General features: G+C 39.6%; 1 protein-coding gene across 1 annotated transcript in view; it reads left to right on the top strand.

The window, feature by feature from the left end:
* The window catches only part of gabbr2 (gamma-aminobutyric acid (GABA) B receptor, 2), a 245,769-nt gene that overhangs the window by 132,621 nt on the left and 85,392 nt on the right, over positions 1–27,756 (top strand). The window contains exons 4-7 of the mRNA XM_036566416.1: positions 16,610–16,711; positions 22,466–22,531; positions 22,801–22,989; positions 24,342–24,587. Of these exons, the coding sequence (XP_036422309.1) occupies positions 16,610–16,711; positions 22,466–22,531; positions 22,801–22,989; positions 24,342–24,587 (603 nt within the window). The remainder of the gene's footprint in view (positions 1–16,609; positions 16,712–22,465; positions 22,532–22,800; positions 22,990–24,341; positions 24,588–27,756) is intronic.

Raw genomic sequence — 27,756 nt, 5'->3', positions numbered from 1 at the left:
CCAGTTGTCCTATATATTTTTCCGCATCTTGTAAAAAATGTATTTAAATTTTGAATGCATCTGAATATTTGACAAAAAACAAGGGGACAAGTCAAATTTAATTTGTTATTCCAGTTAACAGCCCAATACTATACACACACACTTAGGTCAGAATGATGAATATTTTCAATATCAAAATTGCAATTTGGAAGGCTGCAATTTTCAAAATGCGTGACCTGCAAATTTGATTATATTCTACATTATTCACAGTTGTCCTAAGACATTTTATGTGGAGAACCTAAAAAAGCAGAGCTTGTAAACTGAAGGTCTGGCACACTACATTCAGCATTCAAGCGTCAAGCCTGAAAAGATGGATGTGCTGATCTTCTTGGCCTGGAGCCTTATTTGAATACGATTATCATGTTTATATTGTAATCGCAATATTGGTCAGAAAACTGTTAATTAAAATCATTCAGCTCTTCACACACTTCAGAGGCTGGATCCGGATTAATATAAAATAGTTAGAATAGTTAAATATAGCCATAGCAACTGTTTAATGAGTTTTTTGATAGTGTATATGCACATATGCTCTGAGAGACTGACCAGTGTTCACAGTGTTAGCCACCAAAGTCAGTTCCAAGGTTTTTCCTTAACAGAATAAAATAAAGCCTGGCTTGCATCAGCATATCACATCATTATCACATCATTATGTTCACCACATATGCACTTTCACTGTTACTTCTACATTTCCAAATCTAATCTTCCACACTGCTGAAAAGGGCTAGGTCCCCTAGAACCTAACTATCATAGCTATGACCTGTATTTCAGACATACTTCAAATATAAGAATGTCTTGATTGCATTGAACATATATGAGAATGTCTTGAGAGCCTGCTAGTTGAACACAATCTGTGTGGCTGTGGGGAATAGGAAGTCTCTGCAAGAGTAGCGGAAATGGTAAATCCCTTTATCTTGCTCAACATGATGGAGTTGCAGGGCTTAAACAGACAGAGGGGAAGGGCCCGATCCCATCAACCTGGCAGAGGAGGGCTCCAGAAGCCTGATTAGCACATTATGCTAGTGCCACACTGCCACCATCAGCTGTGCACCAAAGCACAGTGGACAGCTACTCAGCAAGATCTGACATTTCAGAGCAGGAAAGGAGGTCATGTGTTGTTTTATTCAAATTAAGAAGTAAAGATAGCCGCGGTTGACGTTAGCTGTTAGGCTTATAGTGTCTCTGGCCATTTCTTGGGAACATGTTTGGACAGTGACTTGCACAGAGACTCTAACTTGCTCAGATCTTTTTAACCTTTATTTATATTTGATAAAGCCCTGAAGAAGTTGCTATGGGGAGCTGAGGGAAGATGTAGGAGAGACAGAAGAACCATGTTGAGACTTTATAGAGCAACATGAGGGTTGGTTCCCCACTTTAGGGGGGCAGTTGCAGTGGTCAGGGGAAGGGCAGAGTTCTTACAAACTGCAGTGTCCAAAAAAAGAGACAAGATCCCTTTAGGCTCAATTTGAGATTTCAGCCAGTACATTCCAGACTTTACTGGTGTGCTGTGCTCACCCATATACGGTAAGAGGCATGACTGAAGTACTGCATCTCTCACATACCCTCCAAATTTGTTGGTACTACACTGACTGTACAAAAAATACTCTCAAAAGTAAAACAGTTATCTTTATGCTACGTTTGCATTACCAGACTGAAGTAGAACAAATCTGATTTTTTGCCCTGTGACTCAGATTTGATGTTGAGAGCTGTGTGGACACACAAATCTGATCTTTTCAAATCAGATCAGAGACACTTTGAAATGTGGTCTGAAATTAGATACATAACTGATTCGTGGCGCCATCATTTAGTGTTACGGAGCAGCCGGAGTTAGTGCTAGTAAACGATGCAAAAGTACTTCATCTGACACTTTTTCACCTTCATCTCCAAAAATGCAAATGATCTTCAAGACAAAATCTTGTTCTGCTGCTTAGTTTGTTGTTCATGACACACATGGTATTTTTACATGACATTATTGATTAGGATGGCAGGTCTTTTCAGGGCACAGGTTTGTTCACGTTAATGATAGATTTGAGTCTCTTACCTACATGAATGTGAATCATCAGATCTGAGCACAAAACTGGAATTAAGCAACGAGGCTTATAATGTACACATAGCCTTAGGTTCCCATTGTGTAGCTTAAATAAGTTTTAAAAGTACACTACTTTCACTTTCCCAGATAAAGGTGCAACGAGTTCATTACTCTGATGCGGCAACAAGCTGCTTGTTAAGGAACTATAATTTGGCGGAAGTAATTGCTAACATTAAAACACATTAAATGCCACGTTCACGGCCCAATTTATTTATTTCGTACTCTATTTTAACCGTTCTATAAAAGCAATAGAACACTCGAGGTTGTGTTATTGTGGATAACATCAGTTAGTAGTTAGCTATCTGTATTCTGTTATGCTCTGTACAGTAGTTAGCAGTTAGTAGTTAGCCGTCTATGTTCTGTTATGCTCTGTACGGTAGTTAGCAGTTAGTAGTTAGCCGTCTATATTCTGTTATGCTCTGTACGGTAGTTAGCAGTTAGTAGTTAGCCGTCTATGTTCTGTTATGCTCTGTACGGTAGTTAGCAGTTAGTAGTTAGCCGTCTATGTTCTGTTATGCTCTGTACGGTAGTTAGCAGTTAGTAGTTAGCCGTCTATGTTCTGTTATGCTCTGTACAGAAGTTAGTTCTGATACACATAGAAGTGAAGTTAGCTAAAAGCACTGCGGCTCAACCGTGCCATTTAGACTTTTTGGTTTGAATCAGTGTGTCCATGCCTTAACTCACCCACCAGTCACTCTCTGATTTCTCTTAGATATTATATTGTAGATATGGTGGTGAGGAATGAGTCAGGAGATACTGTAGTTAACACATACAAAACTCTTTATTTGAAAAAATACATGGTGTAAAGGCTGTACTGAACTTGAACTCTAAATAGACAACAGCTGAGCACTGCAATGCCTCAACAGCCTCCTCTTTCCACATACAGAACAGCAGCAGAGGTGCCGCCAGAGTATCATTACTGTGAGAGATTGGAAGCATTTTCTTAAAAAAATTGTTCTCAGAAGTGTTGTCCGTAATATAAGCCTTTTTTTTTCACCCCTCAAGCACCCACTAACCTCCCCCAGTTATCTCATTAACCCCCGGGGTTGAGAACCACTGAGTTAGATAAATCAAGTCTAATACTTCTGATTCTTTTAATGCATTGTAGTATTTCTTTAGGAAGCCTGAATTTTAAAGAAGCTGAACCAAATTGCCAAAATGATTCACTGTGTATTTTATTGAATCGAATCCTTCTTAATTTACAAAAATCGCTTTTGAATGGAATTGGAAACTAGGGAATAAAATTGATTTGCTGATACCTCAAAGATTCACACTCTTTGTTGGTGAAGACTTTGAAGAAATGTCTTTATGCTGTTCAAGTCTAAATGTCTTGTGTCTTGTGTATCATCTTGTTATACTGAACATACCTGAGGAAATCTAATCTGGGGATTACTAACCTAAGTCTAAAGCTAAATTTAAACATATTACTTCACAGGCATTAACACCTTGAGAAATTCATATGAAGTCTAATCCTGTTTCACCTTTTTTAGGAACGTGAGATCGTCTCTGACCTGCTGTTTTACAGAGATATAAATGAGATAAAATGCAGGCCAACACCCCCTTACTCATCCAGGGATTTGTTAAAGTAACTGTTTATTCATTCCCTTAAAACACAGAAATGAGGTAGAAGGTTGTTGAATTTTCTCTAGGGATCACGGTGTGAAGCATGCAGGAGTTGGTTGCATTTTAGGTCACCAAGTCTGCAGAAGTATGATAAAATGATAACGATACTTATCGAGATATTACTTTTCCTCAATAGAGCAATAAGAAATGTTCAATAAATTTCTGAACCATTCTCACACTTCCGCGTTCTAGCGAAAGCCCTGGTGGTGTTTTCTACTGCAAGGGAAGCGACACTGCTGTCGCCAGGAGAGGGCGCACTTCTGAGTTTTTCAACATGATTAGAGAGGGAGAGGGGCGACGAGTAAAATGAGTCTTTAGCAACGGCTGAAACGTGGAGTTATAAATTCCCTGTTTGAGTGGAGCGACCGGCGATCTTTGCTCCTGTGACCAAGTGTGAGTGATAAGTGGCGTAACTGTACTGTCCTAAAGTGAACTGACCTCTTTCCTAACATCCTATCAAGCTTTAGCAGCATTAAATCATGTCTGCTCCTCACAACTAAAGCGCTGTTACAGCGCTCAAAAAGTCCTTAGTGCATTCCCAAGCAACGAAAGTGAAAGAAAGAAGTGGGTTCATGCAAGTTACAGCCCTGATTTAAACGAAAGTAAACTGAGGAAGCTGTGAGGCATTGGAGAGCGGGAGAACGCTAGCTTTACAGGCTAGCTGTTTTTAGCAGCTGGCTAACTTGAAGCAGCACTCTGTCACTCACACAACATGGCGAATTGATGATACTGTAGATCAAACAAGACACAAAAGTACCGCTTTCAGTTTAAACATACCTAAAAGGAGGACTCTGTTTGTCTGGTGTCAGATAATTTGCGGTTCACCCCTCCAACAACTACGATAGAATAGAGAAACCCAGGTATCACTAGCTGGTGTTTGAATACTGTGATATGCTCTGACATGGATGTGGTAGGAGTGATGGCAGTAAGGCGGTGTGATCCATCACTGACGTACCGAGCCAGCTAACGTTTGCTGTTCATACTAAGTTGACGTTGTTGAGAAACAAAACAGTTTAGCACTGTTGTTGGCCACCTGTTTAGCGTTTGTAATGGGATAGCTTAGCGCTTGTCACCAGACAGCTAAAAATGTTTTCTTTCTTAAATTATGACTATTACTTTTCCAGCTGATAAGAACAGCCCACCAGACACTTTCTCCCACTCTGCCATGACAGATTTGTGAAATGTTCCACTGTTTGGCGAGTGTTTATCATGTTCCGACCATAAAGGATAGTTTAAAACAGCAATTAACCACCCAGGAGCAAAAATCAGCCTTCAGTCTTGAAAGAAATAATGATTTGACATTTATCACATTATGTATCGATATAATGCGACTCCAAAAGATCTGGAGAGATTTTCTATGGTGGAATGGTCTCAGATCCCTTCATAGAAGTTCTCCCAACGCATTCAGCGTTGTAGGAGAAGACTCAGTGCTGTTATCCTGATACAAAGAAGATCCACAAATTATACATGTGGTTTTGAGAAATTTTAAAATTAAATTTATTTTTTTCTTTGAATAATTTGGTTAACAACACCTCATATTTTCAGTGTGAGGTAAAGCTGATAAAATAGTGAAGACATTTTGTTATAGCATTTTTTGCTCATGTATATCAAGGGTAGCAGTAATTCTGAAGTGTGCTGTATGTGCGTGACCACCTCTGTATGTCTGTATGCATACATGTGCATGCTGTAGTGAAAATGGTTTCTTTTCTGCTGTAATTCCAGCTCCTCCTGTGAAGTGATTTCCCTCCTGTCCTGCCTGGCTTTTGATATCTGACACATTGCAGGAGGCTGTCAGCGGTGTTGTGCCTGAGTGTCTATCAATAAGTGGATTAAGGGCTGTTTTGAATCACACTCCAGCATGCCGTCTTACAGATTAAGCCCCAATCCGCCTTTTTATGTGGCGAAAGATTAGATGACTAGGGCCTCAGTGTGGAATTAAATCTATTTGTCAGGCTTTGCACATCAGGTAGGATTGTGTGTTTTTCTAAGTGTGTGGGTGTGTGTGTGTGTGTATGTGTGGGGGTGAGTGGGTGGGTGTATTGCTGCAGCAGCTCACCACCCCCTTAGCACTGATGAAGAGGACAAGGGCCAGTCACAGCCTGTAAATTTGGAACAATTCTGACCTTTATTATTTTCAGTAAAGGAGTCTGAGAGTCTGCTGTCTCTCCTGCCTCTAACGCCACCTCTCTCTCTCTCTCTCTCTCTCTCTCTCTCTCTGCCTGTCTGTCTCACTTACTCTCATCACCCTGTCTATCTCTCTCTGTGTCTGTCTCTCTCTCTGCCTGTCTGCCTCTTTCTTTCTCCCTATCTCTCTTTCTGTCTATCTTTCTAACTGTCTCTCTGTCTCTCTCTCTCTCTCTCTTTCTCTGCCTGCCTCTCTCCCTTTCTGTCCTTCTCTGTCTGTCTCTCTCTCTTTCTCCCTGTTTTTCTCTCTCTGTATCTGTCTGTCTGTCTTTCTTTCCCCCTCTCTCTCTCTTTTTCTCCAGCTCTCTCTCACCCTGTCTAACTCTCGCTTGTTGTCTCTCACTCGCTCCATCTCCCCCTCTCTCTCTCTGTCACCATCACAATCATAGTAGCTATTTTTAGTCAGGGTTACTGGTTACTGAATTACTACCCTCTGTGACTGATTGTGTTGTTACTGAGGATGATGATAATGCAGAATGATGACATTTGTAGTCTGAGAAAGAGGGAGAGAGGGGGGGGAGAGATAGAGTGATAGAGGTAGGTAGACAGACAGGCACAGAAAGAGAGAGAGAGAAAGAGAGACAGAAACAGAGAGACAGTGAGAGACAGAGAGGGAGAGAGTCCCACCTGCTCTTTGCTTACATTACTTAAATTAGAAAGCATAAACATAAGCCAGGCTGACGTGGCTGTGATTATAATTCACAGGTTCAGAAATAGTCTGCGGCACATACAGTTCATTCCTCAACTGTGTATTGCATATTCACTGCGTACACCAACGTCCCTGCTATTGGATTTCGTCATGAATTGTGTTCTTTTAACCTATAGTTTTATGTACAGTCAGTATTAGTAATGAAACTGTACATGCTAAAGATTATCTTAAACAGTGATGATTTTGATATGCAGTAGTTATTACAGTATTATAAATAAACTCTAAAATATGCTGCATATTAAGTATATTACACATGTTTGACTGAATCAAGTGTGGTTTGCTTAGGGTACGTGTTACGATTCTTTAGCATGTTGGTGTACTCTCAGAACTTATAGCTTTTTTGGGTTCTGTTTTGTTTTATTTTTTTTATTTATTTTTATTTTTTACAACATTCAGATGTGCACATTTCAAATTTGATGATGAATGGACTAATGGAAATGGTCCAAAATGATCTGAAATAAACGTAATAAATGACCCCATTTATGCCCATACTCAATTTAGTATGAAAATTAAAAATGCCACTGAACTGATTGTTCTGATTGGTCTAAAATGATGAAATACCTTGAATGAACATAAAACAGGCTCCCGAGTGGTGCTGCCATCTAAGTATTGACCCTATCATCAAGAGGTCATGAGTCTGATGCCCCAGTCTCTCCCCCTCTCCCCTAATCACTCACTATGATTCTAGCCAACAGCGGTGTCTGTTGATGTAGCAGAATTAGCCGGACCTAGCTAGCAGTAGGGAGTTTTATTAAATTTTATATACACGATAAATTAAATGACAAACTTACTTTTAACCACATGGTTTACTAGATTTTCAACTTTTAACATTTGTACCCAGCCAGTCTCAGAAAACATAGAGATATGAAGCGAAGGGAAAGTAAAATTTCATAATGTGGGCATTAATGTGTTAACAGAAATTAAAAGTAAAAACAGATTTTTCCATCTCCTGTAAAGTTACTGTTTTGAAGGTAGGACGTTTGCTATGATAACGCTAATATGTGGATGCTGATAACTATCTTTTATGTGTTACAATGACAAGCAGGGACAAGCACTGACACACGCTTGTATGCACACATACTCAGTAAGTGACTATGCAGAAATGAATGGGGGGTATGCTTTTGAAACAGTTCATCATATGCTTCTGCTACTATATGTTCTCTTTCACACCGAGGTGCTCCATTAGTGACCTATATGATACACTCCAGTTCTTTCAGTAATGGCTCTCTATTTTGGTGTATGTGTGTGTGTGTGTGTGTGTGTGTGTGTGTGTGTGTGCGTGTAAGTTTCTGCTTGTTTGATCACTGATTAAACATTCCAGCAACACAAGCACAGCAGCCCAGCTTACCAAAGCTAATTGCATTCCCTGAGGAGATGACCGAAGCAAAAGTCATCCATCTCTTCCTGCTTTGATAAGAGCTTATATCTGAGTGTGTGTGTGTGTGTGTCTCTGTGTGTATGGGTGGGGGGCGTGTGTGAATGCACCTCTGTCTTTGTACTCATCTGTGACTGTTGCCGTGGGAAGGCTCATTAAAACAAACTCTAAAAATAGAAGCTTATTGCTCTAACATGCCCTTCACTTTAACAATGCATAAAAGATGTTGAACCCCCCTCAAAAAATAACAACAAACACACACACACACTCACACACACACACACACACACACACACACACACACACACACACACATACACTCATGCTATTTGCTCGTGTTTGTGCCGCCCCAAGTCTGAAAGCTTTCTCTGTGGATTAGAAGGCGTGTTTACTGCTCTGGGAGGATGAGGGAATCCCACAGCTTTCACACAGGCTGCTACCCTAGAGAGTAAATTCTTAGCCTTTTGGCAATAAACGACACATCCTACTCATAATCATTGGCAATTTTATTTAGTACACCTCCTGTATAGGTGCACTTTGTAGGTTTACAGTTTCTGACTGGAACTCATCTTTTGCTATGCAATTAATCAGCCTTTCTTTACCCCATCCATCAATGGAAAGGGACCACTATACGACCACCAGTTATTGATTATTATTTGGGTGGTGGCCCATTCTCAACACAGCAGTGACACTCACATGGTAGTGGCATATATGTTTGTGTTAAGATGTGCTGTGTCTCTGGGTGGGTGATAAATTGTACATCAACAGATGGGTTACAGTCAGTAGCTGTAAACCTAGAAAGTGCGCATAAATGGTAGACATAGCAGACAAAATGGCCAATGAGTACACCCCCTTTATACTAAACAGCATTTATTATGTGATATGCAAACTTCAATGTAAACAGATTTGTAACAAGTTTATTCAAAATGGACTTATCCATTCTCACGCACATATCGCTGCTGTTGGAAGAAAACCTTTTATCTGCATTTTTGTCGTTTTTCAGTTTTTGACATAATGTCAAAATGTCTGAGTGACTTCATATGATCCAAAGTCATTTCATAATGAATGGACCAAAATGAAAAAAGTCTGATACCACTGACTTAAATTAAAAGTAAAGTAGGTTTTTTTCTTCTCCTGTAAAGTTACCATTTTGGAGATGCAAGGTTTTCTTCCGCCAACAGCTATATATATATATATATATATATATATATATATACACATCATCTAAACTGCTTATCCTTCTGGGTCACGGTGGGGTGCTGGAGCCTATCCCAGCTGTCATTGGGCAGAAGGCAGGATACACCCTGGACAGGTCGCCAGTCAGTCACAGGGCAGACAGATGTATATCATAACTCAACTGCACTTGAGCCTAAGGGTCATGAACTGATGGCCGCACATTCTTCTTCAGGATTTTCAGATAAATATTTTGTGACCTCCTGGATGAGTCGTTGATGTGCTCTTGGTGAAATTTTGGTAGGGCGGCCACTCCTGGGGAGGTTCACCATTGTTCCAGGTTTTCTCCATTTGTGTATAATGGCTCTTACTATATTTTGCTGAAGTCCCAGAGCCTAAGCAATGGCTTTGAAACCTTTTCCAGACTGGTAGATTTCAATTACTTTGTTTTACATCTGTATTTAAATCTCTTTAGAACGTGGCATCATGTGCTGCTTTTTGAGACCTTCTAGCCTGCTTCACATTTCTAGAGAGGTTCTCTTTAAGTCATGTTTAGATTCAACAGGTTTGGCAGTAATCATGCCTGGATATGACTGATGAAATTGAACCCAATAGTCAGTTTAGACTTTGGTTAACTAGTTGATTTAGCAGCTAAGGGGGCAGTTACTTTTTTACATAGGGCAGACAGGGCTAAACAGCATTTTTATTTCAATAAATGAAGTCACCATTTAATAACAGCAAATGTTTACGTGGGTTATCTTTGTATAACATTAAAAGTAGTTTGATTTTCTGAAACATTCAAGTGTGACAAATATGCAGAAATAGAAGAAATTAGGAAGGGGGCAAAGACCTTTTCACAGCACTGTATGTTTTGTAGCAACTGTTGTGAAGTTGGACAAGCTGTATGGAATGCCGAGTTTAAATCCACTGCATAACTTTGAATTTTTAGTTGAAATTGCCACTGAGCCTACTGAGTTGGACTGTGTAGTTATAGCTTATTGAAACCTTGCAGATTTGAAATAACAACTGGTTTGCCACCATGTTAGCATTAGCCAGATCACATGATAAAACAAATACTAAATCAAGAAAGGCTTACAATGGTAGGTGAATGTAGCATTAGGTTTGTACAAGCAAATAAGCCTTTAAAGATGGGTGGTTATGCAGTGAAAAATACCAGACTCTCTTCCAAAAAAGTTTGCTTTGCAAGACTTGAAATGTTCAAATGAGCTGCTAGCAGGCAATGAAGGTGAAAGGGGAGGGGTGAGAACATCCTGCTGTGAAAACATTTTACACTTCTCCACAAAGACATTCATGCCAAGATAAAATGGACAGCACAATAAATAATAAATAATAAATAAAAATAATCAAAACAGTTGATTATTGACAAATCACAAAATCCAGGTTTGTAAATCACACACAGTTAATGAATTCCATCATTGTTATTGAAGAAAAAATACTTAGTTTCAGGGGAGCAACCTCCAAAACAGCCAGAAATTATATTTTATGGCTGCTGTGAAAATGGGTTTACACAGGTTTTATTATACTTGTGAAGCAAAGAGTTCTTCAGTGGCTGTCACCTGAATTTGTATCTTCAAAATATCATTGTGATTATATCATAAATATTCACCCAGCCCTAGTGCACACTCAATTTACACAGGCCTCTCTTGCAGCCATCCGGGTAAACCTCAACGTGTTTGTCCACTGGGAGTAGTGCAACACAAAATCAAACGCAAATAAAGGTCGCACAGTTGTCCTTCTGCTCAACCCAGGCAAACAGTGAGTCCAGTAGCTGTTAGGCCTCTTGTCTTGTTTGATTGCTTTTTGCGTAGGGCTCTTATCTGTGGAGACAGGAAACTGTAATGTCTTGTCTAGATCTGAGTGGTTATGGTTTCTGAAGAGCAAAAGCGAGTTCTATTGATCTAACTTGTCTGCACAGTTGTTTACGTTGTTTCTTCTGCCTCTGAGTGGTGGGTTGAGGGGGTTTTAGTACCTTTGTGTGCGTGTGTGTATGGGTGTGTGTCCTCATAGAACAAGGATCTTCTGCAAGGCTGGCAGAGGAAGTGAATGGAATGAAAATGAGGCTGGAATTGATACTGAGTAAATGTTAGCCATTTTGCCATCACTGGAAGTCTTAATTAATGATTTAAGTATGCTCCCTCACGTACGAGTTGCAAGCTTGCTATCACAATCATGATCTAGTCACAGGGATTCGTTTCAAGGTCACAGAGATGAATATTGGATGGAGCGTGAGGAGATCTTTCAACATCGTGTCACAGCAAAAATGACAACCTTTCAAGCAGCACAATTGCTGTTATCTGTCGAAACGCACATAAATCACCCTCAGAAAGACGGTTCAAAGGCCATGGGATGAATCTTGTCATTCAATGATCTTCCTGCACTGCGACTCACTGAAAGCGGCTATTGTGAAGAAGCGTTCTCTTAGGAATGATAATAAATCTTATTCAGGCACCGCTTTTCTTTCATATAAAACACAATGCTCCAAAAAAATGAAAAATGAAATACATATGACTAGAGTTTTATAGCGTAAGTGAGAGGGCAATAAAGTAAAACATGAGAAGATTGACTAAACTTCTAAAATAAAAACCAAAAATAACAAGTGAATTCTTCATTTAAATTCTTTAAACCTAAACAAAATTATGTAAAAATAAGCATACATCAGAAGGATTGTTATATGCTTACAAAACGGAATGGCTCACAATCTGCAGTCCATACAGTACATATACTATACACATGTTTTTAATTCATCAAGGTTGTGATGTCATAACCGTGAACACAGTTACTCATGAATACTCAGCAGTTTAGTCCCCTTCCATTTCATACTGAAGTAACAAGGAGTGTTGTTACTGCAGACTGTAGCAGCGGTATTATGAGAGTGGAAGATGTGGGGAAAAACTAATAAATATTGTGCTATTCTTGGCTGTCGTGAAGGAAATCGATACAGCCTTCCAAAGGATCCAGACATTTAAAAGCAGTAGTCTGAGTTTCCCTGTCCCTGAGCACTTCAGTCCAGACATGACAGTTTTTCCTTACATTACAGCCTAGGATGTGTTTTGTATTATGGGACTGAGCCAACCAGAAAAAAGGTTATTTACATATATCAACACAGTATCAAAAACAGCCTACTTTATTCTAAAGGAAAAGAAAGACTGGACAAGGGTCATGTAAAAGTTTATTCCAAAGTTTTTTGTTGGAGCATACAACCACAAAAATGTTATGCATGGACATGATCAATACAAAACAGGGGCCTGTTGAAAAGACGTTTAAGAAACGTTGCAACAAGTATAAAATATGCTGTCCACATTGCAGCTCCTCCTCATGTGTGTCAGATCTCAGTAGGTGAACGTTGTGGGATATCAGTGTTTATGTGGCAGAGCTGACATTTGTCAGTGGCGTGCAGTGTTAGCGGCTGCTGTCCTCTGTCTGCCCTCATAGCCTCATCAGGCTGAGAAAGCAGATCCTGCCTGGCACACACACACCTTCTGATGTCTCAACATTCTCTGTGTGTAATTCTCACGGGACGGAGCTCAGATCAGCTGGAGGCGAGGCAGGCTGGGCTGTGGGGGGTGGAGAGCTGGAGGACGCTTGATGGAGTGCTGTGCATTTTAAAAAGGGTGGGAAAAACTACAGGTTAAAACAATGAGGCACCACCAGAGCATGAACTGCCATTTATCACAGAGCTGAGCTGTCAGTGGAGCTGTTGACAGATAAGCAGGCTTGTTAGGTTTTGTAGCGAATGGCTAGCAAATAGCCTCTGAAGCAGAGGTGGGTAGTTACTAGGGGTGTAATGGTACTATCAGCCCACGTTTTGATTTGATTCATGATACTGGGCTCACAATTCTGTATTCTCACATAACAAACTTTGACAGTAAGCGTGTTCTTTTGCTTTGAATTAAAATGGCTGTTTTTGCTGCCTTAAAGACTGAGCTATGTAAATTACCTCTGATTTGATTGGCTGCCCTGTATTGTGTCTCATTCACACAGTAATAAGAAGGCTTCTTATTACTGGGCAGGGCTAAACAGCTATAGACTGAAGAGACAAAAATGTGTAAATGTGTTGTTTTTTGTGACATCACAGAAACAAAGAATTAAGATCAGGCTTTTCATGTAGCTTAGTTTCCATATATGAACTGGTATATCAAACTCTTTTATTTTAAAAAGTGATGAAAATTTGTTTTCATAATACATGTTTCATAATAAAGTTAACTTTTATGCTAGCTAGCTTGCATGCATGCTATACAAATTGCCTGTCTTAAGTTGTTTTGCCACTTTTACACATCACATTTACTGCGTGTAGCATTTCAGTTCTGTTAGAGAGAGAGGCTTTATTTTTAAAGCCAGGTCGAACCTGGCAGGTAAGGGTTGACTTTTGTACAATGCCTGCACTTAATAATGGGACAAAACCAAAATGATCTACTAAAGACTCGAGACTTGACTCACACTCACACCTCAGAGACTCAAGACTCGGCTGGGACTTGCATGGTTCAACTTTTTTTTTGACCTACTACTTTCATATTTTTACTCAAGCTGTTATTTAGAAGGGTGCTTTCACTTCTACTTGAGCCTTATTTCACCAAAGTAACAATATTGTTACAGGAGAATGGGTTCAGGCTACTCTACCCACCTCTGCTCTAAAGTACAACGACGTGATGGCCGTAAAGGGAATGCAGTGTAATTGGGTAGTAATGTTTGGTCCAGCGTGTTACATTGTGTTTGCTTGTCTAATTGAGTGTAAGACATGAATAGTTGTAACTGATAGTAAATTAGCCCACAGCAGTAGCTGACACCCAGCTCTCTGCTCCACTTCCCTTTTCCTGAGTCACGCTGCTTCCTGTTTACTCTATTTAGGCCGGGTTCACCTGACAGGTCACTGCATAAATGCATTATGTATTTCATCACATCATACTCATCTCCCCTCAGCTTTAGACCAGCACTCAAATCCCATAATCCTTTGAAACTCCTTTGCTGTTCATCGTTCACCTGACAGTCGCCTCGTGCCTCCTTGCTTGGAGCTAACTGTTATAGAGCCCCAGAGTCCAGGCTGCTGTAACACTTGCACAAGGACTGTTGTTTATGTATGCGCTCACACACGTCCATGCATCCACACATGCACACACACACACACGCTCACATACACATGCTCATGCTGGCACCCACACACTCACCTAGACAGGAATTATCTGGATCTCCATTAAGCTGCAAATGTGCTCGCCACATTAGTAATCAAAACAATGTGGAGCAGCCCAGCTCGTCTGGCAGACAGTTCACACGGCTGTGGGAAAGAGGCCACATTATTCATTCTCCACACTTACTGCAAGAGTATGAAAGGTCACATGGGTGCAAATTTCTGAATCTGTCACAGCACTGAAGTGAGCCGCAGAGGTGTCTGGTAGAAAGAATCCGACACATGTTTAACATCATTATTTACAAATGAACAAATATTTCTACTTCATATGAGATTTCTGTGGTAGAATTGATGATTTGCTGAAGATATTGAAACCACAGTGTAAAAAGTGTGTGTGTGTGTGTGTACAAATATATATAAGTACACACAGTACTGTGCAAAATGCGAAAGTTTTAGGCCCTGGAGAAAATTAAAAAAAACAATTTGTCTGTGCAACAAGCATTTGTTTGATCAGAAAGCACTAATATTACAATAAAAAGAAAATGAATACAGTAGGTAATGATTTCACAAATGTTAACATATGTTAACCATTTCCAAACCTCTTCTCGAGGAGGCCCAGTATTACTGGTGGTTATCATCCAGTACCTGGTTTGCGTTGGTGATGGAATTAAAAATCTCCATTTGATGGCTAAAAAACTTTCCGGAGAAATCTGGATGTCATGCGGATGTCTTTTGTATTGCAGATTTTGTGTATATCTGGGGATTTCTACCTTGAAAAGAAACTAAAAACTAGCTCACAAGATATCAACTATTGTTTTTCAAATTAAGAAATTCTTGTTGCTTTTTACTGTATTTACTGTATTTATGTTTATTTGCATCTACTTTAATCAGATATGGTGTTTACAAGCACAAATATACTTATCGCTGAGATAAATATTATTAAGTAATGTGCTTTGCTGCTTAATACTTTTGCACAGCACAGTATATTGGCTAAAAATATGCTGGTGATGAAGTGTGTAATGCACTCAAGAATCACTTCATAGTTGCTTAATATAACCCTTAGAAGTCAATTGTTATTACTTTTGTTTATCTATATTATATAGTTGTAATTACATCTTTAGTTACATAGTGAGTTGCAATGAATTACATTTCTGTTTACATTCTGACACATTCTGTCAAGAGATAACAAAACATGACAAAACTGTAAAGGATATTTTTTTCTGTAAAACAGGACATAATTAAAAGATCTCTGGTTCTACTTAGAAACACAAATCTGGTATCAATTGAGCATTTAGAATCCACACCTTTTTATTTTGAGCTATGAGTGAAAAAATATCAATCTTGAGTTACACCATGTTTTTGTTATCGCCAGCAAGAACTATGACTCGTAAGAGTAAAATCTAATATAGTTCAGATTCTTAACCTTTGGTTTTCATTAAGGTCTCAGATTTTCTAGTGTGTCCCAAGCTTACCCAGTGTGACCCCCTTGTGGAAGAGTGCTGATCACTGAGGCATCTGACAGTGCACGAGCCGATCTAATGTGATTGCTGCCTCCCATGTCCAATTCCCAAGGCCTTTTACCCTGAGCGTGGGAAAGGGACTTTTCACAGTCCATCTCTCAAGTTAGCATGCTTTTACTTCAACTTCTCCATCTAATATGTTGAAAGCTCTGTAAAGACACTAAAAGTTATGGCTGGAGTCCAGTGCAGGAAAAGGAGAACAAGCCCCAGTGATCGATCCTAATTCTATCTGCTACAATGTCTGATGTCTAGAGTGAACTTGCCTATTAGGGCATTATTTGTGATCCATTTGTCATGTGGATGTCTTTTGTGTTGGGGATTTCTGCTCTGAGAAGAAACAAGTCTTCTCTGATTTTTTTTTTTTGTATAACACTACATACACATCTCAGTAGTATATATTCATGATATCATAGTTCTAGTGTGCCTACAGTTTTCCGTTTATGAGATGGTTCATTTTTCACAAGCATTCACGATCAAGTATGAATGATGACGGTGGGAGGCAGTGGAGGCAGTGCTGAGTTCTGTCTAAAGCCCACTGGGGGAGCAGGGGACCACTGGAGAACAGGCCCCACAGGCTCACAGCCTTCAGGCTGCTGCGAAAGTGAACAGAGTGTCTTTGTAGTCAGATCCACCAGAGATTAGAGTGAATTGAGACATAAATCAGACAGATTGTTTTTGGCTGCCTTGCCGTCCACCGTCTCTCTTATTCTAACATGCTCACTCACTCACTTTCTCTTGCTCTCTCTCTGTTTAACAGGTGCGCAATGATTTGACCAATGAGCTCGAGAAGGCCAATATCCAGATAGCAGACACAGAGAGCTTCTCAAATGACCCCTGTGTTAATGTGAAGAAACTAAAGGTAAGATAGCCAGGCACAGAAGTGACAGCACCTCACAAGCCTCATCTTAAGACATATTAACATATAGTATACAGTATATTTTGCGTTGTTTTTATTACGTAGTATATTACACATACTAAACAGCAGATATACTATAAATCCTCTTCAAATTGAGTTTATATGTACTTTATCATGCTAATATGAACCTGATGGATAAAGATCCCTGTAGCAGCTGTTTTAGACAGTTTTTACTGGCTAGTTTCTAGGTTTTCAAATAGCATTATCTGTTCATATAGGTGTATGCAAAAGTTTGGGCACTCCATTTTGTTGATGTATGATGTGAATAGAAATAAACACAACCTCTACAGCAATCTATTTTGAAAACTTTTTTTCATAAAATGAAATGTTAATGCACACTTACTATACATGTGAACTAGTAAATAGTAATTGTGGCATGTGAAAAAGTTTGGACACCACACTAGGTCAGTAATTAGTAACACCCTCAAAAGCAGATATCACAACTTTCAAACACTTTTTGTAGCCAGCTAGACGTCTTTTTATTCTGTTTTAGGGATTTTCACCCACTCTTTCTTGCAGAATGCTTCTACATCTTCGATATTCTTGGTCTGTCAGCATGTTAAAGATCAGGGGACTGTGAGGTCCATTCTAAAAGCTTCAGCTTGTGTTTCTTGGTTTTCCAGATCTTACTTTGATTCCCACTGTTCCTGCTAACTGCCATTTATTAATGACTTTTCAGACAGTGGAAATTGCGAGCTGGAAGCGCTTTGATATCTTTTTATAGCCTTCCCCTGTTGTGTAGGCATCAATTAGCTTCATTTCAGATCCTCAGCCAGCTGCTTAGAAGAGTCCATGGTTGCTGAGTGGAAGCACAAGGTTGTAGAGAAGGTTGTCAGAGAATTTATTACGATATGGAATTATTATTTATTAACAATTCCTTTTGGCAATTCTTGGCCTGCATAACCACTCCTAACAAGTCAATGAAGCCCTAACAAGTTCTTAAACTTTAGAAGTGGAAACTTTTGCACAAGCCACAATTACTGTTTATTTTATTTTTTTTTATTTAATCAAATATAAAGGAGGTGTGCATTAACATTTGCAGAAAAAATGTTATTTATTTAAATAGTTTGCTGCAGAGATTGCTTTTACTCCTTTTTACTTTTATCAACAAAATATGTAATTTGGCAAGGAGTGCCCAAGCTTTTAGATACGACTGTAATTTTAATCAAGCATAACTGGCTGTGTGTTGTTTAAAGGCAGGGATAGTGACAGGCCTTTTAAATGATGTTTACAGTGAGTAGCTATAAATTACTAAAGGACTGTTTGTTTTTTCCCTTGTACTTTCCTTTTGGTTTGTGTAGGTTTCAAAGAGTGAAGTAGAATTTGAATAAAGAGAGTACATTTGAAGTGAAGTAAGCATGAAGTGAAGCAAGCTTTACAGTTAGAGATAAGTAATTGATAATTTGTAATGTTATTTTAATTATTATGTTTTTTGCGTAATTACACCCACATTGTTTGTGGCAGCACTGACAAGCAATTGGTTTGTCTATTTATGAAACATTTTTGACACCTGGTTTGATTTACTCTATTTTATGGTAGTTTGATGTATAAGAAATTGGGCGGCTCTTTCATCTGGTTCATGTTGACAGCCAGTCCAGCCAAACTGTGTTTTGAGTACAAGTGTAACTTGCAGTACTGAAGTACTCAGATCACATCTTTGCTTATCAAAAGATTCATAGTCTGCAGTCAATAGACAGGCGCTGTCCATGGTTCTGAAATACACTGCGTCTGTTCACTTGTTAAAAGCACATTACTATGTCAGTTATCTTTCCATTTATCTGCCTATCTATCTATCTATCTATCTATCTATCTATCTATCTGTATGTCTGTCTATCTATCTATCTATCTATCTATCTATCTGCCTGTCTGTCTGCCTGTCTGTCTGTCTGTCTGTCTGTCCTTTTTGCTCACTCAATGTTGAAGAGATAGAGAATTGTACTTTTCTCAGCATAGCCACCTCTCCTGCTGTTGTAACTGCTCCTTTCTTCTGCAGTACATCTTCCCCTTTTTCCCTTTTCCTCTTTGGCTCGGTTTGCATGTATTCTCATTTATGTATGTTTATATGGAAATTAAGCTGCAAAAACAGCTCATTTTGAATTCAGTTTGTGATGCATTTACTTTTTGGCCTACAGCAATTTAGCCCTGCTCAGTCACATCAAAGTTAATTTGTTTTGCCACAGAATGCATGTTGATTGAAATAGAGGGTAGCCAATCAGAACAGAGGTCATTTACATATATTAGGTGTATAGTTAGATTGTATACACTCTGGCTAAAATAAAATAATTTTTCTATTGCTACATTTGTTTATAACATGCTTACTCCAATCCCCCTTCTAATGATGTTTTTGAAGGTAGGAGGAACTTTAAAATATATATATATAACTTTTAATATAATTTTATTAGGCTGGATTTTTTTAAATGCTTGAGGTTAGAAGTTAAAGCTAGCTTGATTGTGTTTATTAGCCTATAGCTCAGTGGCTAGGCTAGCAGTTAGGATTGGACACCACAGTGATTTCCAGTGGATGTATGATGTGTTTGTGTAATGTGTGCTGGGTGTTGTAGTGAGAGAACATTGATGAATGAAAACATGAAGAGAACATAAAATACTGAAATACTGTGAATACTGTCAAACTGATGAGGTTGGGGGATATAAATCTGCACTACAGAATACTACATAACATAAAAAATCTTTAGTTTTATGCCCAACTTCCCCTTTAAGACACAGTTACATTTTTTAGAGCATACAATCATACAAACTTCATAAGTGGACCTCAGGAAAAAAATAAAAAGTAAATAGTTAAAAGTAATTTGGGGAAAAGAAAGGGGTGTTTTAAACAAAAAGCTCTGATCATCCTTAACGTCTCAATTGACATCTCTTTTATAGCAAGAGCTCCACCAGTAAATCAAAATGTTGTGACTTGGCTCCTTGTATGCCACTATAAGCCACATTAATGTGGGAAAATCTCACAACAATGGAGTCAATGAAAGTGAAATAGATAAAAGAGTATAAACAGTTCAGTGAACCAGCATGGATACAACCTTTATTAGACTGGATTGGACGGAGTGAGTCGCAGCCAGAACTCCGGGATAGTTGGAAGCATTTGCACAGCTGGAGGAATACAGGTTAAGTGCCTGCACCAGAGGGGCCGGCACAGGGTTTCCAGTGACTAGGGTTTGGGAGGCGAGCAGAAGGCCCTGAAAAGGGAGGCAGGAGTGTTCAGAACAAAAGCTCCAATCTCCCAGCATGCTCTCTGGCTCCAGCTTGGCGCTTTGGAGGTATTGTGGTGAGCGAGGCCCTTTTGAAGGCACTCTCCGAGGTGCTGGGGGGAAGCTGAGGAAGACTGTTAGGCCACACACCATGCACGGTTCAATGCTGAATTTACTGTATTGTGCTGCTTGTGTGTGCTGGCAGGAAAAGAGCTGCATTGCATACTTTATACGGAGGCTAAATGAAGCGTCTCCTTAGTGCACATTTATGATAACTTTGCCACTGGCCTTATAGTTCTAGCTGTTCAGATGAAAGCTGGTCTAAAGTGTTTACTAGTGCTCACCTTTGGGCTCGTTATTTATTTCTACACAAATATAATGACTTTCACGCTAATACAATCATTGGATGGTGCTAATACAACTTATCAAGTTATTTTTTTAATTCTTTATTTAAAGTGACAAACAACTGCAAGTGGTTAAACAGCTGATGTAACAAATATTCTGCAGAACATCACTCAAGACAGACACGTAATACTAAATTGTTACCAAGTGTTACATTGTATGTCTGTTGAATGTGCCGTTACACACTGAATGATGTGATTTAGATGTATCTATTATTGCTGCATGAGTAAGTATATTAATATGTAATAAGTGTATTACATCAACAAAATTATTGCCATCGGTAGGTAATCCCAAACAATTGGGATTGTGATTATAGTGATATATGATTGTGATTATGGAATCTACATGCCCAGTATGGATAGATGATATGGATAGCCACAGATGGCTATTGAGTTATATGACTACATAAAGACTACGTAAAGTACATCAAACAAAACAAAACCTTGTGTATCCATTTTTGACATTTTTGAAAGTACCAGCTGACATTTACGTTGTCTCAAAAATTCATGAAAACAAACCAATAGAAATGGCACTAAATGACTTAAAAAAAATCTTGAAATTACTTGAAATAAAATCTTGTGACATTAACCTATATTGAAAGCAAGGAAGTTTTTTCTCTTGTAGAGCAACTTTTTTGGGGATACAAGGTTTTGCTCTCCCAACAGCAACAATATTAGAGTGTATTGCCATTACAAAGTAGTGTGTTGCCTGTATCATCTGCCTTGTGGTTTAGAATATTATTGATGTTATTAATAATAGGGTTGCACTGAAATTTCAGTGGCTTAAAGGTTTTAGCCAAAAAAGTTAAAATTGAGTAGTAGTTTGTAGTTTGTTTTAATGTTTAATTTGAATGTTAATTGAAGTGAGGAACAGTGATTAAAATGGCCTTTGCTTTCTTTAGTCTCTTGCTGGTCAGCACAGACACATTAAAATAGTTTGAGCAGCAGCAGATCAACAGTGAAAAACTATTTTAGACTTTCTATGAGGGACAGTAGACGAGCAGTTTGTATTCTGTTCGTGCCAAGTACTGTAGTTTATTGTATGTAGACTGTTTTTATTTATTGTCAGCCTCTTTTGGATTTGGGTTTAGGTAAGAATGTTAACTTTGGTGTATCACTATTTGTTATGCATATTAGTAATTTACAGTGTGTTAACCCCTTATACCCTTAGGTCCTGTATATGGGTCCACACTTCAATTCCTTAGTCATAACTACAAAACTTGCATATTAGTTTAAATAGCAATTATCAAATCATTTATTAAATCATTTATAGTAGTCTTAAAATTAATTACTGTATTATAAAGATTAATTTAAGGAGTTAATATATGTTGTCAAGATAAATAGCTACATAAATATATGAATCAGATAGAGTCAATCTTTCCATCTGTACTTAAAATGATACAAACAGTACAGATCTAAGAAAAAAAGCCATATTTGTTTACTTGTAAATAGCACCGTGCCACGTCTATGCAGTTTTTAATGGGCCAGCACACCATCTGTGGCACCAGACATCCTGAACATGAAAGTACTGTAGATTATACCTCTGTTCTGTCTGCTGGTGGATGAATGTGTGGAGGAGCGTCTGAAGGGTGTCTGCAGCACTGGAGTGTTCCCGAGCTGCTGCTGATAGATTGATCTTCTGTGATGCGGAACCAGACGAGGTGGAAACACAATGCTGGAGAGTGGGCTGAATTATTTACCGACTCAATCATGCAGCGTGTGGTCGGGGTGCTGATGGAGAGCTCTCCTCTGGCCCTTTTGGATATCAAACAATTCTCAGTACTGACATTAATGTCTGCCCTGTAACGGATGGAGTTCCTCAGCATAATACAGCCCTGCCCAGCCAAGCTAAACATCCTCCTTCAAGTTTTAGAAACTGCACACTTTCCAGCTCTGACAGAGGCTAGATTGTGCTGTGCTGTACCTATTCTCTTTGGGAATGGGTGTGCAGTATATTTGACATAAATAAATGCTCATTGACTCTGGTCAGCAGTGGATTGTCCAGCTTTTGCAGGCACATTTGCAATGTTTTATTGCCATCGTTGCAAAGCACACAAAGCTGAAACCTCTCTTTTTTTGACTGTTCCTAGGATAATGATGTGAGGATCATCATTGGCCAGTTTGACGAAAACCTGGCCTCTAAAGTCTTCTGCTGTGTGAGTATTTTCTTCTGAAGCTTCATATTGTTAAGACAGTGTGCAGTAGCTATAGCTTTAGAGCCTCTGGAGAGAGACTGTGTTTTATTAGTATTATCGACAGACCTCAATAACATGTACTGGACCTTTAGCCTGTATCAAAAACACATGCAGCTTTAGCAAGCACCTGTGTTAGTATTAGGAAGATTAGAGAGTCAATACATCTGGTTATGTAGTTCTGTTCATTGAATCCCTGCTACAAATCCCGTCTGCACCTCTGTGCCCTCTAGGCCTATAACCTGAACATGTATGGCAGTAAGTACCAGTGGATCATCCCAGGATGGTACCAAGGCAATTGGTGGGAGCAGGCTAACTCCACCAACTGCACCACCAAGAAGCTGCTGACAGCCATGGAGGGGTACATAAGTGTGGACTTTGAGCCTCTCAGTGCCAAGCGCACCAAAGGAATCTCTGGACGGGTAAGTGTGTTTATGTTTGTGTGTGTGTGTGTGTGTGTGTGTGTGTGTGTGTGTGTGTGTATGGTATTCTACATCATTTCATCAAAAACTACCTTTGAAAGTTTCAGTGCTGTAATACATTTTGTGACAGCTACAAGTATTGCATAGCTCAAAAACAGTGAGTTGTCATAACAACAGCAGAAAGTAGGGTGGAATTGCAACAAAGTAATAAGTAATCTAGTCTGCAGTGTTTTAGTAATAAGATGTATATGCCTCAGATAGGCGGTTTTCTGATTTTAGGGATCAGCTGTAGTGCAGGTGGGGTTTGCACGTGGGGTTTGCACATTAAGTATAATATTATAAACATTATAATTTCATAGCTTCTCAGTGCCCTAATTTCAATTCAGCAAAGTAAGATTGTTGCAAAGTTGAAAAAAACAACTTTGTATCGTCATTGTCCAACAAAAAATCTATTTTTATTTTTTATATCATTTGAGCACAGCAGCTGCCCTTTGCCTGAGTTCATGATGAATGGACTGATAGAAGTGCACCAAAATTGCTTGAAGTAAAATCTCACATTAACGTACATTGAAGTAAAGACTGTTTTCAACTTTACCTAAAAAGTTACCCTTTTGGAGATACTCGTTTTTTTTGGACAGTGACAGTATGTGACTTAAGACCTGAATTTACTTCAGTTTCAGACTATTATATAGATGCCATGTGACCAGGAAAAAAATGGAATCATGTCTGTGTATGGGGGGCATTCAGTCAACACCTTTTCAAATGCAAAACACTGTGTGTTGCCTTATCTTCAGCTACAAGACACAGTGAAGTGTCATCAAGCTATTTCCTATCATTTATGGTTGTCCAAATCTCTAATGGCATTTTTCCATGGATTCCTAATCCATACTCACATTTTGTTGTCATTTCCCCTGCCACGTGAACCACACTGTACCTGAGTGCTGAACCAGGTTATCCTTGTTGCTGGGGGTCTAAGCATGCCAAGCTGGAATGGATTGGTGAAGCTAGAAATAGCTCAGATCATTGATTTTTCAAACGCAGTCGTCATAAAATTGTTGTATTGTTACATGATTCAGAGACCACCAAATACAGAGTAAAAGGTAAATTGAAGCTGAAGCTCCTCCAGTGTTGCTACATGTGACCATCACACAACCTCCAGTGAACGCTTTCTCGTGGAACAGTGCCTTAATAGTTAAATGTTACCAATTTAAAGTCAGTGACACTCACCTTTTCTCTGAAATGACGTGTTTTTAAAAGTAAATCAGAGTACTTTACTATATCTCCATCAACCAAAGCTAATTTGCAAGATCAGCTGCATCTAAGGTCACTTTATTGCTTCTTTCTGTGTTCAGACACCTCAAGAGTATGAGCTGGAGTACACCAGGGAGCGGGAGCAGAAAGGTGTAGAGGCCAGCAAATTCCATGGCTTCGCCTACGACGGCATCTGGGTGATCGCTAAGACGCTGAAGCGTGTTATGGAACTTCTGCAGAAGCAGAAGCAACGGCATGATATGTACCACAACATGACTGTGGACGACCGAGAGGTGGGCAAGATGGTCCTGGACGTGATGAATGAAACCAACTTCTTTGGAGTGACGGTAAGACCTTGTTTTTCTGTGTGCCTTGTGTAAGATGTAGGTTGTCAGCTGGGTCCTTAATGAACTGTGATGCTCCTTAGGATGCCTCATCTAAATTAATGAAATCAGGGAAATGTGCTAGGGAAAACAATGTCTTCTGCAGAGAAAGGGCTCATATTCTATACATTGCACCCATCCTTTGAAGATGTGTTTTTACCCCAGGGGTTACGCAGCTGTCTAAAGAGTCCTGGCTTCAAATTCTTGGCATCCCTGCAAGCTACTTGCACTAAAAAGCACTCACTTTTTTTTTTTAGCAGCTAGCGAGATCTGTGCATGCCTTTTTGCTCCGAGATGTCAAGCGACATTTCCTCAGGCGCAAATATTATAAAGGCCATTCTGAGATTGGCGAGTGAGAGCCGAGGCAGTGTCAACATGCATGGCTGAGATATTAGCAGTGTAGACAGGGCTGAGGACGGGGAAGGGGGGGATGAGATCAGTACCTGGAATGGCAGGCCAGGAGCACAAACACACAATCTAATAGAATAAACAGAGAGAGGCGACCGGTAAGGGGATGAGAGCGGAGAAGAGAGCAAAAGAGCACTGGACGCATTTGGTATGCGGGAAGCATCCTGCCTGCAGACATGCCTTGTATGTGTGTGTGACTGGAAGAATGGGATGCTGCTGGAGACGGCTTAAGAAAAAGAGGGGGAAAAAAAGCTTTCAAAGCTCAAGACAGCAGATGTAAAAGCTGTAGCAAGAGCAATGAGTAATGCACAAGAGCTAATATAGCGTAAATTGAGATTACTGATTTGGATAGAAGAGAAGATGGATCATCTCTGGTAGGGATATGGGTACAAATTGTCCTATTGCTGACCCTCTTTAGCTCTTAGCCAGAGGTTATATCTCATCAGCCCTCTCTCTGGCTCCCTTGTGGTGTGGATCTTAGACGCTCAGCCTGCCAGCATCACTCGCCACAGGCCCCACATGATCACAGCCGCCCTCCCTCCACGCCACTGCAGGCCTAATGGAGGGGAAATCACAGCATCAAAACAAACAGCTCTCAGGGAAGGAAAGGAGCAGCAACATCAGCAAAAAGGCAAAACAAGAGTTTCGAGAAAAAGACTGTGTGGGGTATTTACGCCAGAATGGTTGTTTGGTGTTAGCATTTACACAGTGCACAGTGTATGATCGTGCTGATCGATTTACAGAATTAGCATTGGATGCTAGCTATGCCCATCCCCACTATTACTGTCTTAGTTCCTTCCAATCTTGTTTATAGTAGTTTCCACAAAGGTCATTTTTCTAAGCAATATTTAAGATTCCTCACTGCCGCTGATAACGCATTCCCTCCTCACACCCTGCATATGCTTCTGTGTAGCTCTGCTGGTTTACGTGCTGCCTCTTTGTCTCTCTCTCTCTTCCTCTCTCTCTCTCTCTCCCTCTCTCTCTGTTTCTCTCTCTCTCTGTTTCTCTCTCTATCTCTCTGTCAGACTCTGAAACCACCAAGCAGGTCTATTGATCGAGTGGCAGCACGCTTCAGGAACTAAAACATTAGTTTAGCGAAGCCTCTGGGGAGGCCGGATCACTCTGAATGAGAGGTGGAGGGGTGCACCACTGCTGAGCTTTTGACTGGAGGAGAGCCAACTAGCTTTTGCTGCTCTGAAGTAGAGCCTCAATCTCATTCATTTATTTTCCAAAAAACTAATAGTACTACAGTTCCAAATATCAAATACAGTGACACCTTGCTTTACTTAGACATTCGCAAAATGTGATTTGAAGAGGCTCTGACTGAAGCTGGGATTTGGGAGAAAGTGTTTCTGTTCTATTAGAACTGTATCATGTTACACATTCTGACAATTTTGATTCTCAGCACACGTTTAATTTTAAATGACACCACTTTTGCCAATACTAGTGCTGCCAGCGGAGTGAAATGTTTGTGTTTTTGCGGATGAAAACTGATGTGATGGTATTTTGTGCGTGCTTTTAGAGGCATGATGCTCGCAACAATAGGAAAACGTACAGACAAGCTCAGATGGCCAGTATAGAAGGCTACTCATTAACAGCTTTGGCATGGTTCTTTTTCGGGGAGTTTGTGAAATGTATAGTTTATGCCCGTTTTAAAAGTGATGTTGTCATGTTCCGTGAATGGTGGTAAAGGAGGAGGAAGTATTTGTTCAGTGGGAACAAGATACGACAACTTTGCATTTATCCTTCACTACATCCCTCTATCTTATTCATCACAGTTCATTTTCCACAAGTTTGCTGTTGATCATGTGTAGCTTATGTGGTGGTCCATTCTCAACACAACTTTGACATGTGACATGTTAGTGGAATGATAGTTTTCCAAAACCCAGAAATATCTAGTGAAAAGTGGTTTTGTGGTCAGACAGGGCTAAAGGATGGCTATATGAATTGGTTGTATGTATTACTGTACATAAAGTCATTTGTTAGCTATGAGTATCAATTCTACTGTGTAGGCTTGTATAATATTCTGGGACTGTAAGCTGCTGGCACCAGATGTACTAAGCTTTTTGTGCTAGGTTTCAGTGCTAATAGGATGGATTCTGACCAAAAAATGCTTGTTTACTATGAAACTGGCATATGAGCCTGTTTGTGTGCAGTTTATGCACAAAATACATTTCCCTTCCTCATACATAAGCATTTGAAAGAGGATTGCACAAAACATTGGAGGATCACTCCAAAATTGGGTGAATATATTGAAAGTGGTGCTGATTACATATGCCAATCAGTTTGCTAAAGTTGTCAGGGCCAGTCAACTCTGTGTTCTGTTTTTTTAGCTGGAGCAAAATTACACCCTTGTAAAAGGTTTTGTTGGGGAAGAACTTCATTTATTACACTAATTCCATTTTCTGTGAGCTTGTTGTCTTTTAAACTCTTCAGCTCACAAGCATAGCATAGTTACTGGGAGGTACTGTGTGCAGTTTGTATGATTAGCTAAAGCGTAGTAAACATAATGTTAAATTTCAAGTGCGTGGCGTGTGCATATTGAGACTACATCAAGGCCCATTTTGCGCTAAGTGAGGTGAGTGTAGAATGGCCACACTCATCAGTGAGCACGAAGCTTTTCAGCACCTCCTTTTCGGCACTGCTCAGCTGCACACCTGAGAGCAAGTGAGAGAGAGTGGGAATAGAGCCTCAATTAGACTTTCACACCTGCCCAGGGTTTACA

This window comes from Colossoma macropomum, unplaced genomic scaffold (genome assembly GCF_904425465.1).
Source record: "Colossoma macropomum unplaced genomic scaffold, Colossoma_macropomum, whole genome shotgun sequence".
NCBI lineage: Eukaryota > Metazoa > Chordata > Actinopteri > Characiformes > Serrasalmidae > Colossoma > Colossoma macropomum.
The sequence above is the reverse complement of the archived record's forward strand: the minus strand, read 5'-3'. Positions and strand labels throughout refer to the sequence as shown.